The following is a 17,933-nucleotide window of genomic DNA, read 5'->3' as shown; positions in this document are numbered from 1 at the left end:
TTTATCCCTCCCCACTTTCTCGTTCTTTCTAATCTTTTGTTTTGTTTTTTCTCTTCATTTTAATCCTCATGATCGTTACGGATCCGATTCTTATCCAACGCCCTCATTTGCTAATCAATTTTCCAATTTTCCAACTCCAGCCTGGCGTCTTCGCCAGGGACGAATTGACGCCTTCTTTCCTTCTCCGCGGTTGGGGTGGAAAGATATTTCGACAAGGCGGAATCGGAGCACTGGATGAACTCAATTTTTCTCCATTCGTCAGTAGGGACGAAGTTTTTAATGAATTTTGGGAATGGAAACACGCTCGGGGTTCCGAGAAATAATCATTTTGAGACTCGCATCTTTGAAGAGATGGTGTGAAAAAATATTGTTGAGGATCTGGGACTGCGTCGTAACGAAATATCTTCTCACGAGCGCTTTCAGTGCGAGTGTCCGAGACAAATAGCTTCTCTTCGCTCTCATCTTCTCCTCTCGTTTATATTCTTCCGACCTCAAATTCAACATTTCGTATCCTCAGTTTCCTCGCACCAAGGTAAACAGAAACGTTTCACGTTAATGAATTTGCCAGCGTACTCGCTCTCTGGAACGCGGAGGAGAAAAGTATCGAGGAAATTCTTCATTTATCAAGTGCATGAATATCGCGCGTGGGGTCGTTACGTTTGAGAAATTTTATTAAACGATATTTCTCTGAGTTTAATCGCTTCGAGCACTATTTTTCTCAAAGATGATTACGAAATAACGGATTTTTGGGATTCGCCGTAAAATGGAACTGAAGATATCGCGAACTCGAACGAAATCGATTTTTTCGGTGCCAAAATGTCGTTCAAACAGATTTTCCATCCCCTTGGAAAAATTTTTTAAAAATTCAAGCATTTTCGCAGATTTACAGAACTCACTTGACATCAAACATCGCGAGGACCGATCAATCTGGCGACATTGCAGTGAATTTTTCATTCACAGTTCTCCCGGAGCCCAGAACGTTTCGAGCGATGTGAAAATCGATCTTGTTCCATTGACGAATTTCGCCCTGGTGAAGGAAACAAAAATATTGCACTTTTGCTCCACTCGCCGAGGCTTCGTCACTAAAATTTAACGAAGCTCGATAAAAAATATGATGCTGAAGTTTCCAAAGTTGGAGCCCAACGAAATGATCTAAAAAATTGTTCAATAATTCCAGCAATTATCTAATTTATTTCCTGCCGAATTTATACTTCGTAGTTTTTCAACCTACACAATTATGATTCGTGAAATAATAAACTGATGGATGTATCATTTTGTTTTCATTCATTTCGTTGGACCCCAACGTTGGAAACTTCAGCGTCGTTAAAAAATTGACTCTCGATTATTAATGCGTCAGTTTATCGTCGCAATTGATAACAGAATTTAGTTACATCGATGATCCTCGCTAAATAATATTCCCCGTTTATTTCGTATTAATCCGCGCGTACCTGGCTGTCGGAAATGCATAACCGCGGGGAGCTCGGTATTCGCCCCACGATAATGGGAAGAGGAAGCGCGACGAGGAAACTACTCGGCTATGTTATCCTAATTGAATCGCGGTCCACCGTATTTGCTCGGCTGAAATGTCAAGTTTGGCCCACATCTGTCAATCTATTAATAGAATTTCAATGCCACAAAAACATAAATATCACGAAGAACTGCGGTACATCAAAATTGCTCATCTCCTCCTGGGTTCGGAGCTGCTCGGTCGCCCTTTTTCGGTCGGTGCGTTCCAGCGATTCGGCGCAGTTTTCATGTCAATGAATCCGAATAATTATCGTGGCATTGACATCAGTGAAGGGAGGAAATCCGCGTGGTTCTTCGCTCCAATGAATTTCGTGCCGAAATTCACCTCGACTCACATTTATATTTTGCAATGTGCTCTGAAAAGAAAAACATTTCAACGAACCAGAGACTCAATATTCGTATAAAACATTCGACGGTAAAAATTTGCGTTGAAGATGTCTTTTTCGAAGACGATCAACGAGTTTATAAATTTCAAAATATCCCCGAAAGTAACGTTTCGAAAACGGTGTTCCTTGGTGAAGTGATCGCGGTGAAAAAAATAAAGAATCGAATGTTTCCAATTGTCCGAATTTTCTAGGAGCTCTACCAATCCTCCCTTCTCATTATAATGCGAGTTTTCGAGGAGGAGTTTTTGTACTCGTGAGGTCACACAGGACCGTCGATGCTTGCCGATAACCGATGCAAAACCGGGTGGAAAATGCTCCTCGGGTTCGGTGGTGCCGGGGGCGGTGGAACAGAGCACATGCAAATTCGAGGAAATGCTTGGAAGAGAGAGAGAGACCGATACGAGCTTATAACGTTGCGTTAGCAGCGATCCGTGAAATTGCGGTGCTCCGTATACGCCACGTATCGATCGACACACGCGTGTGCTCGGCTTCGTCATTAACCGCGCTTCAAAGTCGCCACGATGTTTTTACCCAATCCCAACATTCCGCTGCTCCATTAATCGTTCTCTAGTTCCTCGGAGTTTACGGATTCATCAATTTTTTAACAATTTTTTCATCCGCTAACCTCAGATTCATCATTTTTTCGTTCAGGGAATCCTTTTCGGTTTATCCGTTCGGACAAAAAGTTTGGCTCGAATATTTCGAGCCATTGATCGCCCGCGCGACGAATTTCTTACGAAATCTTACAAGATAAAATGAAACGTAAAATGATAAAAAAAAAAGAAAGCACGGAACACAAAGTTGTTGGAAAAGCATGGATTATATTATCAAATGAAAAAACCGGGAGAACCATTTTTGTTGAGTAGCCAAAGTGTTCGAGAGGGTTTTAGTAAGTTTTCATATCAGCGTTGGGTTTGTTTGAATTCGATGTTTGAATCAGAGCAGCATAATTCATACTTCAATTTCACTTCATTTCGCTATCCTTTATAAATGATTTCTGCAACGAAACTCTCCGGCGTAGCCCGAAGGTACGTCGAGTTTTCATGTGTATGATGTTGAAGTTTGAAACGTTGAAGCCAACGTAATTTGTTCCCATTGTCCAGGGTTCGTTGTAGGCGGGTTTCGGTTTCAGAATTAATTCAAAATAACCGAATAACATGAAACGATAATAAAATACGAAGGAAAATTTGATGAGATTAAAAATTTCATTCCAAGCTTATTTCAGATATATTTTTACCCATCGCGATTCTTTTCGTTTTCGTCTTTAACGTTATTACCTTTGATTGCAGGTCGGCGACAGAGACACTCTCATTTCGGTGGCGGCGAGATTCGACACTACGCCGTCCGAACTAACGAAACTAAACAGACTCGGAAGCACGTTTGTATATCCGGGCCAACAATTGTGGGTGCCAACGAAAGGCGAGGCCCATCCGGGCGCCGGGTCTGGACCTGCCGCACCGAGTCCGGATCCGTGTCGCGACCATCATGATACCCAAGACGACCTACCGGCCGAGGAGAGAGGTTAGTTTCATTTATCAGCTTGTAAATACATCGAAAACGAATCGTTCGTCGATTCAGTATTCTCTGAGAAAATCAGTTTCCAATTTTATTCGCAACGAGTTCAATGTCAGTGTTGAAAATCACCTAAATATGAACGCGAATAGATTCTAACATTGGGTACCACGCGTTGTTATTTTTCTCTACACGTTCGCTCGAGTGACACGCCCACTTGTTGTCTCCGAGGTCAAACGTATGAAATCAACAACTTCAACGCACAAGGTTATGTTTTCCGAGCAATTTGTTAGGGACTGTAAATAACGTCGTTAAAAACAAACGCAGAAGCGTACTTTTTTGTTTTTTTCATCTTTCTGTAGGGAAGTGTACAAATATTCGTTTCGAAATACGATTCATGAATTATTTATGTATATCGCGACAGGGATTTCGTCTACGAAAATTGCTTGTTTTTTTCTATTCGGAAACACAATAAACACACGAACGAGATCATTTTACGAAATCCTGACGATTGAAATCGAAATCTAAAACGAAGATCGATCTAATTCCTTTCACCCCTCAAATTATGCCCACTCCAATGATGGATTTCTTTGTCACTCTCTTCTCGAGTTAAAATGTTATCTAAAATTGGATAATGTCGTCCATGAGTCATTTTTCCATTACGATACACATTAGAGTTTCACACGCGTCTGTTTCTTTTTTTTTTTTAACATACCATTTAGTGTATACCTAGTCACAACGAATTCATTCGTTTCATCATCTACGCGATTTCTTATCGCTCATTTCACTCTTATCTGACAAACCGTGACAAAATAATCCTCAAGATTAACAATGCCTCAATGTTGAACGCGACTCGAATCTGTACAGTGAACTCCTACGAATTGGCGGGAAAGGGCGGGAATTTTGAAATTTTAATTAAAGTACGTAGCTTTAAACACCGAGTTTTCTTCGTTAGAATTAAACTGTAGAAAATGTGACATGACAAAAATGTGAATGGGACGTTCTCGTATCAAAATTTGAGAGGTTATTTTTGAAGATTGAAAGAAAAAGTTCAACACAACCGCACGTGGAAAATTTTTATTTGAAATAAAGAGTTGAAGGGTAGAAAATGTTCTTTTATAGCGATAAAAAGAATAAGAATAATGGTGGGATTAATAATGAATGACAGTTCGTTATACCTCACTGTTTGAACTCGGTTGCATGGGACTCTCTCGCACACTTACACAAATATGACGGAATGGCGTCGTCGTGCGGTGCGACAATAATAATCATGATGAACACGATAAACATGAAAAATTTTTATCTATCACCATTCCTGAGCACGATATCACGCTCGCGATCAATTGTGCTAGTGTACCGATCGATGAAAGCTATCGAGAAGATTCTCCTCTCTTTAAATACGCGACATGTATACGATATTTCAATCGGCTGGAAGTGAGGTTATGGCGTACCTGAAAGGTGACATATTGCTGCATTTATTTATTTTTTTTTTTCTTATTTTTCGTGATTTAAAGTACACTCATCCTTTATAAACGACACTTGGCTTTGGATAATATATCTAGATGTGAAAAAACTTTCCTTTGAGATATTACCTTCACGAAGATGCGTTTGTACAGTTACACAAAATAGGTAACAACATTTTTTGGAAGAATTATTGCTGAAATATGTTTTATTAACATGACAACAACTCTCAAAAACAAAGAAATATCTCATGCAGTCGGTTTTAAATGTTGAATATATAATTAGAGCATTCAATGGTTCAATTTTTTCCTCGTACTTTATTGAAAATTTGAATGATCACCAATCACAGCCATGCTATGATATTCTCATCATAGTTTCTATTCATTTTGTTTCAAGTTCATAATGCTTTAACACTGATCAGTTATCTCAAATTTTGTTAAGAAAATTGTATAAACATTGACATATTTAGAAGAATAAGTATGTACTATCCTGATGCTAATTGCAAATTTGAATTGTTTTTTTTTGCAGATCTGTTGGACACATTGCGGCCTGTATCACCAAAACCAGGACACATGGAACGTATCAAGACTCCTCAAAATTCCAGTGCAACCATAGACGAGGATGAGCCAGCTTATAGGGAACGGTTTCTGAAAATCAATGTTCGTCATATTACGGATGGACAGGTAACATTTTTTATCGATTATGTGCACTCAATACAAAATATTCTCATTTGCTATTGTATCAGAAAATTCAGAAAAATTATTGACAATCTTTCGGAACTATTTCAAGGCTAACGTTCTATTTTTTAATTGACTAAAATGTCTTTCGTAGAAATGTAAACTTTTTGTAATGTTTTGAGCTATTAAGTGGTGCTTTGTTTGCAGGGTGTTGTCGGTGGAGTCTTGTTGGTAACGCCAAACGCTGTAATGTTCGATCCTAATGTTTCGGATCCTCTGGTAATCGAGCACGGTGCTGAATCCTACGGTGTAATAGCGCCTATGGAATTTGTCGTGAACGCCGCTATTTATTACGATATCGCTCATATGCGAGTCAGTCATACAGATGCGAGTAACGTCGACAAAAAACCCGAGATCTATTACATGAAAAAACCATCTGTTTCCGACAAGAGTTTGTCCCCTGGCAAGGATGAACATTTTCCTGAGCTTGTGGTCGATGACAACGAGAGTGTTTGCAGTTGTGCTGAGCGCGAGGGTGATGCTTTTCCAAAGGCCTTCGACAGGCAACTCGTTGCACCGAATACTCTTCAAAACGTGAGTCTAAGAAGAAAAGTGAAAAACTTCATTTTTGTATCAAAGCAAAGAACCTTTTTTTCAACTGACACTGTTTGTCTGAGTGATACTGAAAAATAAATAATTTAAAACCTGCGCGCAAACAAATTTGCACACGAATTACTGTTTTTGCTTTACTTTTTGCTATGTTATTACTTTGTAATAGACAAAATTGCTAACGAATTTGATGTGATTTTTAGGACGAAGGTTCAGTCCCAACCAAAGATAAAGATAAGGACGACGACAACGAAAGCAGCGGAAAGGAGAGCAGCGGTGGAACTGGACAAGCGAACAGGACTCTTGAGGAACGTCGGCGTTCGATGCTGGATCACCACTGGGCCGTTCCTAGCAAAGATCGGTTGTCCTTTTCGGTTGACGACGAGCAGCAAGATTCTCTCAACTCGGACAAGGTACACATGGAATAAAAACCGTTTATATTACTCATCGATTAAAAAAAATTCACGATCATTCGTCGAAATTAAAAATATTTTACCTACTTGATAGATCGATATTTAAAACAATTATTCGGATTTTTTCAGGCGGAGTCATCAAAGCCGATCGCCATCCCAGAGGACGAGGAAGGATCTCTAGTCAAGCAGTCGTGCTACGACTCAGGTATCGACATTCGCGAACCCAACCCTCCACTTCCGGTAGTACAGCCAATCCCGTCGAAGAAAGTATATTCGGACGCGGACATAGTATTGTCTTCAGATTGGGTGCCGCCGATAACGATCGCACCGACAAACATCACGACAACGGTGACAACGCTGGAGGCGACCCCGGCGATCAACGGAAGAAAGAAGGCGTCTTCGGTATCGTTCAGTTTAGATAGTAATGCTGAGGAGCCGGAAAAAGATGACGAGCACAAGGACGAGGACAAGCAGGAAACCCGTAGGAATAAGGTGACGAAAAGACTGATTTTATTGATCGAATTCGGTTTCGAAATGGTTATCGGAAGGGAAGAAGACACCTCGTCGACGTTAAGTTGGCAAAATATTTGTAGAACTAGACTTTTAGAAGAGCTTATTGCTCGGTGATTCCCAATTGACAAAACTCTTTTTTTCCAGATGCTTAAAAGACTATCATATCCATTGTCATGGATGGAAGGTTTAACCGGCGAAAAGGAGGACGAAAATAAATCAATATCTGATAAAAATACGAGCCTCCCCAACAGTGCGGATAGCCATCACTCCTCAGTTTTCAGTAAAGTTTTTTCAAGGTGAGATACTCTGAAGATTTGAGAGCTGAAGGGCCTGTTTTTACAACTGTTACTATCAATTATTTTAATTACGATTATTCGCCGTTGCGAATTGAACCTCTTATTTTATCTCGCATTTATCTCGTATACAATAGATATTCGGAACGCTTCGACGTTTATTCACTTTATACTAACCGACAGAAAAGTGCATCAATTTGTTTGTCTTGTACGTAAGGTAACAGGGTGAATTAAATCATTTACTAAAATATATTTCAGTCAGGATATCGAAAATGATGAAACTCGTCACGCTTGGTTTATCGATGCGTTCGAAACATTGATCAACGCAGCGAACTCGCTTTGCGCAAATTTTTACTTTTTCTTTTCTGTCTTTAATGCCTAGTGATCGATGGAAAAAACATAGAAAATCGCTCGCTCGTGACAGCATCATTGTTAGATCGATTTGCTCGATAGTGCAGCTTCTGCGATCATTTTACTTTTCTTATGAATTTATTATTATTACGAAGACAGTCGCTCTCGGATACAGGAACGAGCTAAGAGTACCAAGTGCGTATAATTTCATGGGTGATGGAGGAAAAAAGACAAATTGACAAACCAATCGTGACGAGATATTTCTCCAGCGCAAAAATTGACGCTTTCTTCATACCTTAACTAAGTTTCTATAAAAAATGTTTGTTACGCTCGTTTAATCCATTTTCCGATGCTGTGGATGAATTTGTGGAATCGTTTGTAACGATTCAAAAGTATTTCTCGAGCAACTTATTAGCAATATTGCATTTCGTACTGTTCAACGGTTAAATCATCAAGTTTTAACAAATATTTGAAATTCTGCTAATATCCAATGGATTGGAAACGTTTATATGTAGCTCGCAGTTTTGTTTTTTTCCTACCAAAAGTACCAACGAATGGTAAATTTTCTTTGAATGATTTTTTCCTAATGGCAAAATTAGAAAGACCATGACGTGGCCTAGAAAAAGCCTTCGTATACCTGCATCTCTTTTAAAATTAGCAGTTTTTACATATTATTGAATTGCCGGTTTAAATGATTGATGAAAAAAATGCATAGACGCTTTAACGTTGACTGAAAATGGGTTAATATGTGCATTTTTATCTTCTCTATAAAATCGTGACTAACCGCTGAATGTGTAATGTGGTAATGATGGTTTGGGTACATAATAAAGCTCGCCGATCAACCTGGTGAGTGACTTTAGCTCGGGCCTCTTTGCCAAAACGCCGAGCGAAGAGAGTGCCGGTAGAGCCGGAGGAACTCCTCCGCTCACCGCGTCCACTCTCTCTCAGGATATCGGCAATCCCCAGTTTTCTCCGGGCCCAGGAGGTCTCATCGGGTGAGTCTCATCCCGGCCGCATTCTCATTCCCCCCTCATCTTTCTCCACTTTTTGTCAGCCCTATAATTTTATCCTTTCCAAATATCCTCGATGATGTCCGTTAACGTTGAACTTTGCAATGCAATCTCAATAGATATTCAACATTTTTCAATAATTTCCTTTTTATACATGTCTGTCTATCTAGTTGATTATTAACTTTTACTCGAATGCAACTGTCACTTCGTAGTTTCACGACAAATACACTATTCCATTGAATTCCAATTAATTATCATTGAAGACGATGAAATCGCTTCTTTCGATTTTTATTTTGAAATTTGCTCCAATTTGCTCCAATACAGTCGTGAAAAAAATGATTCACATACCGTTCTTGACATGATTTTGGACCATTGACTAGCGTTCAAGGTGGAAAATTATGCGGAAATTCCAAACAATGTTGAACTCGTAGAACTTTTAATTGGAATTCTTCACATGAAACGATGGGAGCTTTATGTGTTTTCCCAAAACGGAGTAGAAAGTACATTGGCCAAAACTAAAAGTTTGTATTCCTTCCATGTAATCCCTTCTTTCCTATAAAGACTTGATGGCCCCCCACTAACCCCTATTGCTGTCTCCAGGAATATTTTCAGCAAATACCACAAGGGTATGAGAGAGATCTTTCGAGATTCTTTAAAAAAAGATGTTTCCCTTTGTGTGCCCCACATCGCTTACAGGCAACATCAACAACACAACAACAACTAAAAAGACTAATGAACATGAGTCTCGTCTTACTATTTCTCATTGTATGCACAACGCTCGTTGCGTTTTATCTACCTTAATTGTCTTAATACATTTTATTTGTATCCCCTTGATGTTAATGCTGTAAATGGATTTAGATATAAATTGGTTTCGAACTTGCGAGATGGTCGGTTATGAATCGTCAAATGCTTTTAAGGTATTTGTACGTTGTAAATAATCTTAGGTTCTGTAAATAACTTTTGTCACTCGGAAATTCGAAACTTTGGTGTTCTCAGTGCGACAGGGAAAGAAAACAAACGACCAAAAATTGTGCAATATTTATTTCAGACGCTCGTCAGTCGGTACATTCATTCGACAACAGCCTTTAACATCTTCGGGCAGCAGCAGCGTTGACAGCAGCAGAGGAAGCAACAAAATTTCAGCGGCACCCCCGAGACTTGATTATCGCAGCATGGTATCGGTCGATGACATGCCTGAACTTTTCGTCAGTTTTGACAGTAAGTTTCCCTCCAGAATTCACAAATCCCTCCTATTTTCATATCCTCACTTACAGGATTATCTTCCAAATTTTATTGTGCACATGAGAATAGATTTTTTTCTCGAAATACTAGGATGTTAGACGAATATTTATAGAAACGTTGATTATGAGTTGCAATCGGTGGTCATTCATTGATTATCCATTATCGCGTCAGATTATTAATTTGCAAAGCTGTTTAATTACTAGTTTAATCATGAATGAACGAGTTAAATATTAATTGAGATTATCGTGAGATGCACTGCACTGGCTATCAGCATAGGCAGCTTCTTTACCTGTACAATTATTTTCCTTGTAAGCATCGTTTCGTCCATTTGATCATTAAATAGATGCTCAATCGTTGAATACCGTTTGCCAATACAAACGATGGCTGAAGAATCGACATGCCCTTTACATAACACTTTTTACATACCAAACACAATGTCTCGTCGGGAAATGGGCTTTCAGGAATTTTTTGTATGAAAATTTTGATGCTACATGAACACATTGAAACTTGAAAATTGTACTCGAACAATGAATCGGAACAAATTTATTCTTTGTGAAAGTTCGTGCACTCGAAAGACTTTTCCTTCTACAATATGTGCAAAGTTACACATTTTTAGATTTCACCACTTTTTTTAACGAACCAAAAGTCTGAATAGACGAGAAAGAGCTGCACGATCGTTCATAGAGAAAAAAAGCATAATCAGGAAGAGGTTTTCTCAGTTTCATAACTAATAATAGTAATATCATCTCTTTCTGTTGTCCCTCTAGTCCAAGCACCTAATTTTCCCGAACTTGAAGGCCTCGGTAGGTTCATACTGTATTAGCTTGCTTTCTCTCTAACTATTCGACTCTTTCTTCTTCTTCTTCTTCTTCTTCTTTCACTTCTAATGAAAAAGAAATTCTGAAAGTATTACAATCCTTTGTACTGCTCTGGACCACTCTGATTCGAACACGAATGGAAACTTCTCTGTCTTCGACTCCTTTCTTTCTGCATTGTCTTCACTCTCGCTTATCGTATCTCACGGTATCTCACCCCCAATACATTTATTGCTTATTTATATTCTTCCCCTTTCTCACGCTTATATATCTCCAGTCACGAGATTAAATAACTTTTCGTAACCCCCCCCCCCCCCTTATTCTTTTCGTGATAAACATCGAGATCGTTCACTCCCAGCAATACCGAGCCATCGCTTAGTATCCTCGAATATTCCATTTTTTATTCTTTCTTTCGTGTACTAAATTTCTTAAGCATACACCCCATGATCGATCCTCCATTATTTATAGTTTCATTCCTTCTCTCATCACCATTTGTTATTACCGCTACAAACCATGACGAACAGGATGAGAAGACTGAATTCTTTTGGCTTTTATTTACATTATCAAAAGTTTTTTTGAGATTGAAACGAAAATTTCTTGTTCGTAAATTGCGGGGAAACTTTCGAATTTTTAGCATTCATCAAAAACTATTGATTTTCTATTTCCTTGAACATTTTTCGGGATATTCAGTTTCCCAACTTATATCTCAGAATTTGATAATTTATTTTATACGAAACTGAGTAAAAAAAACTCAAAAAACGTTAATGCATGGTCTTTTCATTCCTATCATTCGTTGTATTCATGAGAAAGCCCACAATGTCTCCAGCATAGAAATAACTGAAGAAAAAACAAAACGTTCTCTTCTTTACGATCGAAATGTTCGTATATTTGCTTTTGTGCGTGCGCGTGTGTCTGTGTGTGGGTTTATGTCCCTTTGTTATCCGAAAACTACACATGTCGAGTGTATTTTTTCTTCATTTCATGGCTTTCATTCTCATTATATCGTAGTTGAGTGAAAAAGAAAAAAAAACGTAGCACAGTAAAAAAACAATGATGTGGGGAACGAACCAAGACTCGTACGGGTGTGACGATTTATCAAAGTTGAGACAAATACGTCCGTTCAAACACTTGAATTGTCGTCGCACTTTTGATCACAATTATTATAACAACGAGGTTGTAAAAACGGTGCAACCGCGAGGTATTGTTTTTTCAAAACTTCCTCGAGGCTGACGCATTTTTTTCTTATTCTTTATTTATTAATCACAATGTCCAAACGGTTCATCAAACTTGGGATCGAGCTACAAAGCGTGTAACTCGAGCTTGCTGCAAAGTGCACCATATTAATATCATTCGTTACTGTTTTTTTTTGTCTCCATTGCATCGACGATTTATGTATGCAATTTCCTCTTTGTGTCAATTGGGGCAGAATATTTTTGCTTTATTCTCTGATCCCTGCGTTATTGCTCCGTTGATTAATCAAAAATAAGATTTTTCCTATAGTTTTGTGTAACCATTTGTTTCACTATTGTTTATTGCCCAACTGCCCCTCCTTTTTTAAGTATATTTTTTTTTCAGAGTGTGCTTAATCGAGGATTGCTCTGTAGATACGTGCCAACGAAACTGCGAGAATTTTCCTTATTTTTAACCTTTAATATTTAACCTTTGATAATAAACTTCGTATCAAAATGATGATTAAAACGTGATCTGACATTATTTCGAAAAATATGACACAACGTTTTCTATTCTTGAAACTCGCATTTGTTTACGTCTCTCGCAAGTTCGTTGACAAAATTCTAACGTAAGAAATCTTTGAAAATCGATTTAACAGAAATTTCTCCTTGGCCTTTTTCACTAATTGATCGAACGCCTGTGACACAGAATTGATCCCACGGCCTGCACGATCTTGCGAGGATCCCCCGTTGTATCTGAGACTACGAACTGGCAGACCCAAGGACAAAAAGATACCTCGTTCGACACCGATCATGAGCTACGGAAAGAAGAAACTTCGACCCGAGTATTGGTTCAGCGTTCCGCGTGACAGGTGAGCAATGAAAATCCCTTTTCATTTAGAAATCAAATTTTCTACGGAGTAGAATCGAACTCTTCATTTTATTTTACAAATAAACCATTATTTGGCCAAATATTAAACAAAGTTTGCAAAAATTTCACTCGACAGGAAATTATGAAAAAAAAATAAATGGGAGTCTGCATTCAAGCTTACTTAATGCAATATTTAATCGATCACCGCCGGGATTACGCAATCAATCTGTTGTCAGTCAGTGCAATTTGTCACCGGTCATACGACAGAACGAATAAAAACATAATGGATGCTGCATTACCAAATTTAAATTCACATTTCGTGTACGTGTTTTCATCCGCATCGATAAAATCGATCGATCCCATAAATAATTGATTACATCATTCTTGTCTATACGATATCATCGATTCATCGCACTTAATTGAATATCTTTTCCCTTTATTGACGAATCGTGTAAACTCGTGACCAGTCGAGGCTTATCTCATTTTATCTTGTCGATAACGCAAAGTATCACGGGCTCGTTAGCGAACCCGGCTCGAACTTAACCGATACCGAAAAGTCAGAAGTTCAGCTTCAGAGCATTCTGGAAATCATTGATGAATGTAAAGAAATTGATTTTCGCAGTTGAAACATTTGCGCGACTTGAATCTCAGGAACAGACATCGATCTTGTGAATTTTAAGGTACTCCTTTCGTATGACCGTATTTTTTGGTGACGCAAATATGGGTCACTCAAAATTTGGACTGATTCTTGACCTCTGAGAAGTCGCGATGGATTCCTTACATTTTTTCTATCTGTGAGATAGTTTGTATCAGGAATTTAGAATTATTGAGTACATGAATTGTTGAATGTTGAATAGAAATGTGGTGATAATGGAATCTCCATAAGCTCCCGTATAAATTAGCGATTTTTTAAGTTTTAATTCTTTATCAAATGTTCGATAACGACTTGAAATTTCACAAATCTATTCGCACGCACTTTTACTTTACCGTAATTAAAAAATAGTCATTTGTAGAATATTCGAGTTCGTGAAAGGAATACCTTAAACGGAAAAACTAGTTATCGATTGCAAGTCGTTGGAAAATATTTTTCCCCGAAATACTTTTCCGGAAGAATAAACATTTCTTTGAAATTCATCGCAGAAGAGCATGAATTTTTTCATCAAAATGTTTTGTTTTCGGCAATTGAAGTTAAAAAAAAAAAAAAATAAGAAGCTCTTGCAGGCTCGAGAATGCAAACCTCTCGAAAAGAGGGTTCGAAATTAGTAACAATCTCAGTCTTTTTAGTGTCCAAGTTCAATGGAGACGAAAAATACTATTCAAAGGAATGGCAAATCTCGGGATGGCAGTCACGCACCTAGCGGTCGTTACCCAACTAAAAATTACACCTACCCAAGCGATCGGTTCTTACCATCGTTGTTTCAAGCGTTAGTGCCACGTCATGACTCACGTGCTTGACCGACGGTCATGTGATCGAATGCTATCGCGAGAAAATGTGAGAATCACGAACGCGGAGTCTGCTGAAGTCCAGTGGCGAGCACGTTCGCGTCGAATAAATCCATGCGAATAATTGCGTCGCAAGCAAATGTTTACATGAACATAACGAATGTTATTGTAGATTTCGGATTATTGGAATCGTTGACTCGTTAAATCGTGCTCGTTTGTAACAACTTACTGTAGTGCTTGTATCACCTAATCAGCGATAACTTTCCTTATCGCGAGTCATTTTTTAGAGGGAGAGGGAAAAAGAAGATTGGAAGTGCGCCCAATTATTTGGGCGTCGAGAAAATCCCAGCCACTTGTTCAGTCAGTAAACTCACGCGAAAACGAGATATAATTCAGGTCAAACCTTTCTAAACTTAGTTTCATTTTATTATACTCGGACGGTATATTCAACATTTCGAGACGCAAAACCAGTCGCTCGCTTTAGAATACCCGCGTTCGGTTCGCCAGTTTATTTCACTTTTTTCCGTGCTCTTACGTGCTCATTGGGTATGCATTTGAACCAGAAAACATTGAAATGTCAATAATTTTTTACGCAGCAGTCGTTTTTCGTGTATTGGCAATATTTGCAGTAGATTTTTCCTCATGTTTTCCGTAGCTACTTGATGGAGATTCGATTGAGAATGTGACGCTTGAAAAAATATGTTTTCTGAGAAATCTACTTTCGGAATCGATTGGAAAAATCATTATTTTTGTCTGTAATCTATTTTTATAGATCTTTATCTACGAATAATATCATCAAGATTCACCTTTTCATAGGAATTTGATTTGAATCTCACAATATCATGTCTTTATGATAATAATCTTGATTCCCAACGATTATCGTATTTATAGGATGAAACTCGATCTTTCGATACTGAAATTTCAATTGTTTGCTGGTGACAAAGATAAACTTGGTAACATTCTCATATCCACCATCGCAGGCAGCCTCTATCAGTAGAAATTCGCAAAAAAACGCTTTTTCGTACCCCCATCTGATCGTGTAGATTATGAATTTTCTCCTCGGCACGATGGAACGAGCATTAGACTATATGTACGTTCCACGTTTGAGAAACATTGTGGAAAGTACAATGCCCTTTTTTAATCGAAGGTATTTTTCTAAACTTTTCATTATTTATCTTGTGATTTCAGTGTTTTTTCGGCCTGCAGGAATATTATTCGACTGATGAACCATTAAAAATGTTGTATTCAAGATTTATTTAAGATCTTTCAAGTTTTCTCCCATTATAAGATGAAAACTCTTCTCGAAAATGATTTATCGAGTTCGATATCAAGATACACAGAATTTAACTTTATTATTGTCTTTTCAGAGTGGACGATTTGTACAGATTTATCCACGCTTGGGTGCCCAGCCTCTACGGCGAGTTGGACGAGGATTATTGGAGAGAAAAGGGCTACATTTTATCGGATACAGACACAGATTTGTCGCCGGAACTATCGCCTCAAGAGTCTGGCGAAGCGGGCGAAACAACCGACGAGGGAAAAGGGAACAGCGGTGAAATCACCGAGCTCACCCGAGAATCATGGGAGGTCAGTATCATTTGGTTTTCGTTTTGCAATCGCGATCGTGCTACTGTCGACGACAATCGTGATGCGTTCGCGCTACGACGCAAGGAAAGACGATTATTCCTAGACTTTACAATGGAATCAGTCTTCACAAATCGACTCATTTAGAATCCAATTCGATCGAGTATTAAAATGAATCGTCGTTCATGAATTTTTCTCAGCGCCACAGGCCGCTCGCCAAGATTTTTTCATTCTTGAGCCTGTCACTTTACCAGCTGAAATTCTCGTTCGAACCTTACTCCGCGAATCTGAACTTCAATGAAAAATTTACCTTCAAATCTTGAAATTATTTCAACAATTTCAAAAACAAACGCGCAAAAAAGCCACAAATTACAGAAACGAATCTCGCGTCGTGACTTCGCATTCTTCTCGTCGCATACGTGGTCAGAATTCAAATAGACTAATTAGTGAATTAATCTGCATTGTTTTTCCACCAGTGCTAACTTTTTCGACGCAGCGAATAACGTTCCTCTAACGTTTACCGAAACGAGCCGTGATTTTTATCGCCAGATCTTTGTTTCCCGTATTTTCGCTTATCCATTCAGTCGGGAAGATCGCGAACTCAAGATGCGGGCTTCGTTCAAGGTTTTCCGCATTAAAATTGAAAAAAAAAAAAGAAAACAAAACAAAACAAGACGAATAAAAAAACGACGAAAATAAATAAGCACGAAAGAAAAAGAGGAGAAAAATAAAGTGACGAGTCTATTCGCGTATTCATGTAGCTGATCAAGGCCCCGTACGTAAAGCTCTACAGCATTCTGAAGACCTCGAGCGCATCGGCCGATTCCGAGCAGATCCAGGACCCCGAGGTACCCTTAAAAAACAACAGCAACAAAAACAAAAAGACTCATTTCCCATTGTTTGGATTATTGTCAATGGAGCTTTACAACTCGATGTCACAGCATCTTAATTATTATCACTCACTGACACCACATTTACGCGAACGTTAAATGCGGGTGCACTTCAATAATACATGAATTATGTTGTCCCTAAACCCTCAGCTTTTACTTTACATCTTCAAAACAAGACACCGAATATTCTCAACTATTTTTTCGGCACAGGACATCGTTCGGTTATCTCGAACGACGACACTCATGAAATACAAATACAAAAACAATAATTAATATTGACTACAATAAATAATCACAAAGCGAATGTAGGGAATGAATGAAAAGTTGGAGAAAAGATGTGCATGATACTCACAATTTGTAGAAAATAGATATTTTGCGTCATTAGATCACACGGTAGATTAACTGTCGAAAAAAATGATGAAGAATCGAGCATGTCGTAGGGATTATTTAAATATCGTTCGATTGAGTATTTTAATGTGTCGAAACATTTAAGGATAATTTTTAGAGCACTGCAAAAATGCATGTCACACTCAATTGGAAGAAAAAAACACGATAAATTCTTTCGAGGATGCTCAGCAATGGAAATTAGTCTGTAAATTTCGAACTCACGAATCTCATTCCAGAGCTTCTCTCTTTCTAGAGCCGAAAATGTTCAGTTAGATTTTTTATTCACGAATATGCTAAGATTGTGTTCGAACGAAAATCGGAAAAAATTGTCACTCGTCATCCAAACGGTTGACAGCTCCAACGAATAATCAAGACCGAGGTCTTGGAAGCTGCGTTTGAAAACAAACTCATGAGACAACGTGACGCGTTTGAGCGGATTCGTGTTTTTAAAAATGCTTCAATTTATAGTTTATTGACGAGCGAAATCGATGTTGCTTTTTTGCACGGATTTTCGAAAAAATCTCATTTTCAGATGAAATTTATTCCCCGTACGAAGAATCAGCCACGAATTTCTCGAAATTCCATTCATCCCCGAGTTCGAATGAATTTTTCCATTCGTTTTCCTCGCTGCTATAATTGTCTTTACGACCTCGTTGAAAATTCGGAAAAATGTGCCGCATCGAAAATTGTATATTCTCGGTAGTAAACGTACCCGAGGGAATATGCCCAAAGATTTGCGTCAACGTTTCTAAAAAAAAGTTTAACTCCCAAATTTAGCGG

At 38.4% G+C, this 17,933-nt stretch overlaps 1 protein-coding gene across 15 annotated transcripts in view; it reads left to right on the top strand.

Annotated features, from left to right (window-relative positions):
* mtd (mustard) overlaps positions 1–17,933 on the top strand; it is a 174,704-nt gene that overhangs the window by 131,000 nt on the left and 25,771 nt on the right. For 8 of the 15 annotated variants that reach the window (XM_043419979.1, XM_043419981.1, XM_043419975.1 and 5 more), the window contains 12 exons: positions 3,203–3,434; positions 5,415–5,569; positions 5,771–6,157; positions 6,376–6,585; positions 6,715–7,077; positions 7,243–7,394; positions 8,573–8,737; positions 9,801–9,970; positions 10,762–10,797; positions 12,688–12,850; positions 15,660–15,879; positions 16,638–16,724. In XM_043419979.1, the coding sequence (XP_043275914.1) occupies positions 3,203–3,434; positions 5,415–5,569; positions 5,771–6,157; positions 6,376–6,585; positions 6,715–7,077; positions 7,243–7,394; positions 8,573–8,737; positions 9,801–9,970; positions 10,762–10,797; positions 12,688–12,850; positions 15,660–15,879; positions 16,638–16,724 (2,340 nt within the window). The remainder of the gene's footprint in view (positions 1–3,202; positions 3,435–5,414; positions 5,570–5,770; positions 6,158–6,375; positions 6,586–6,714; positions 7,078–7,242; positions 7,395–8,572; positions 8,738–9,800; positions 9,971–10,761; positions 10,798–12,687; positions 12,851–15,659; positions 15,880–16,637; positions 16,725–17,933) is intronic. The other 7 variants (XM_043419970.1, XM_043419969.1, XM_043419972.1 and 4 more) reach the window with 7 other exon arrangements.

This window comes from Venturia canescens, chromosome 5 (genome assembly GCF_019457755.1).
Source record: "Venturia canescens isolate UGA chromosome 5, ASM1945775v1, whole genome shotgun sequence".
Taxonomy (NCBI): Eukaryota; Metazoa; Arthropoda; class Insecta; order Hymenoptera; family Ichneumonidae; genus Venturia; species Venturia canescens.
This window is presented reverse-complemented; position numbering and strand designations above follow the sequence as displayed.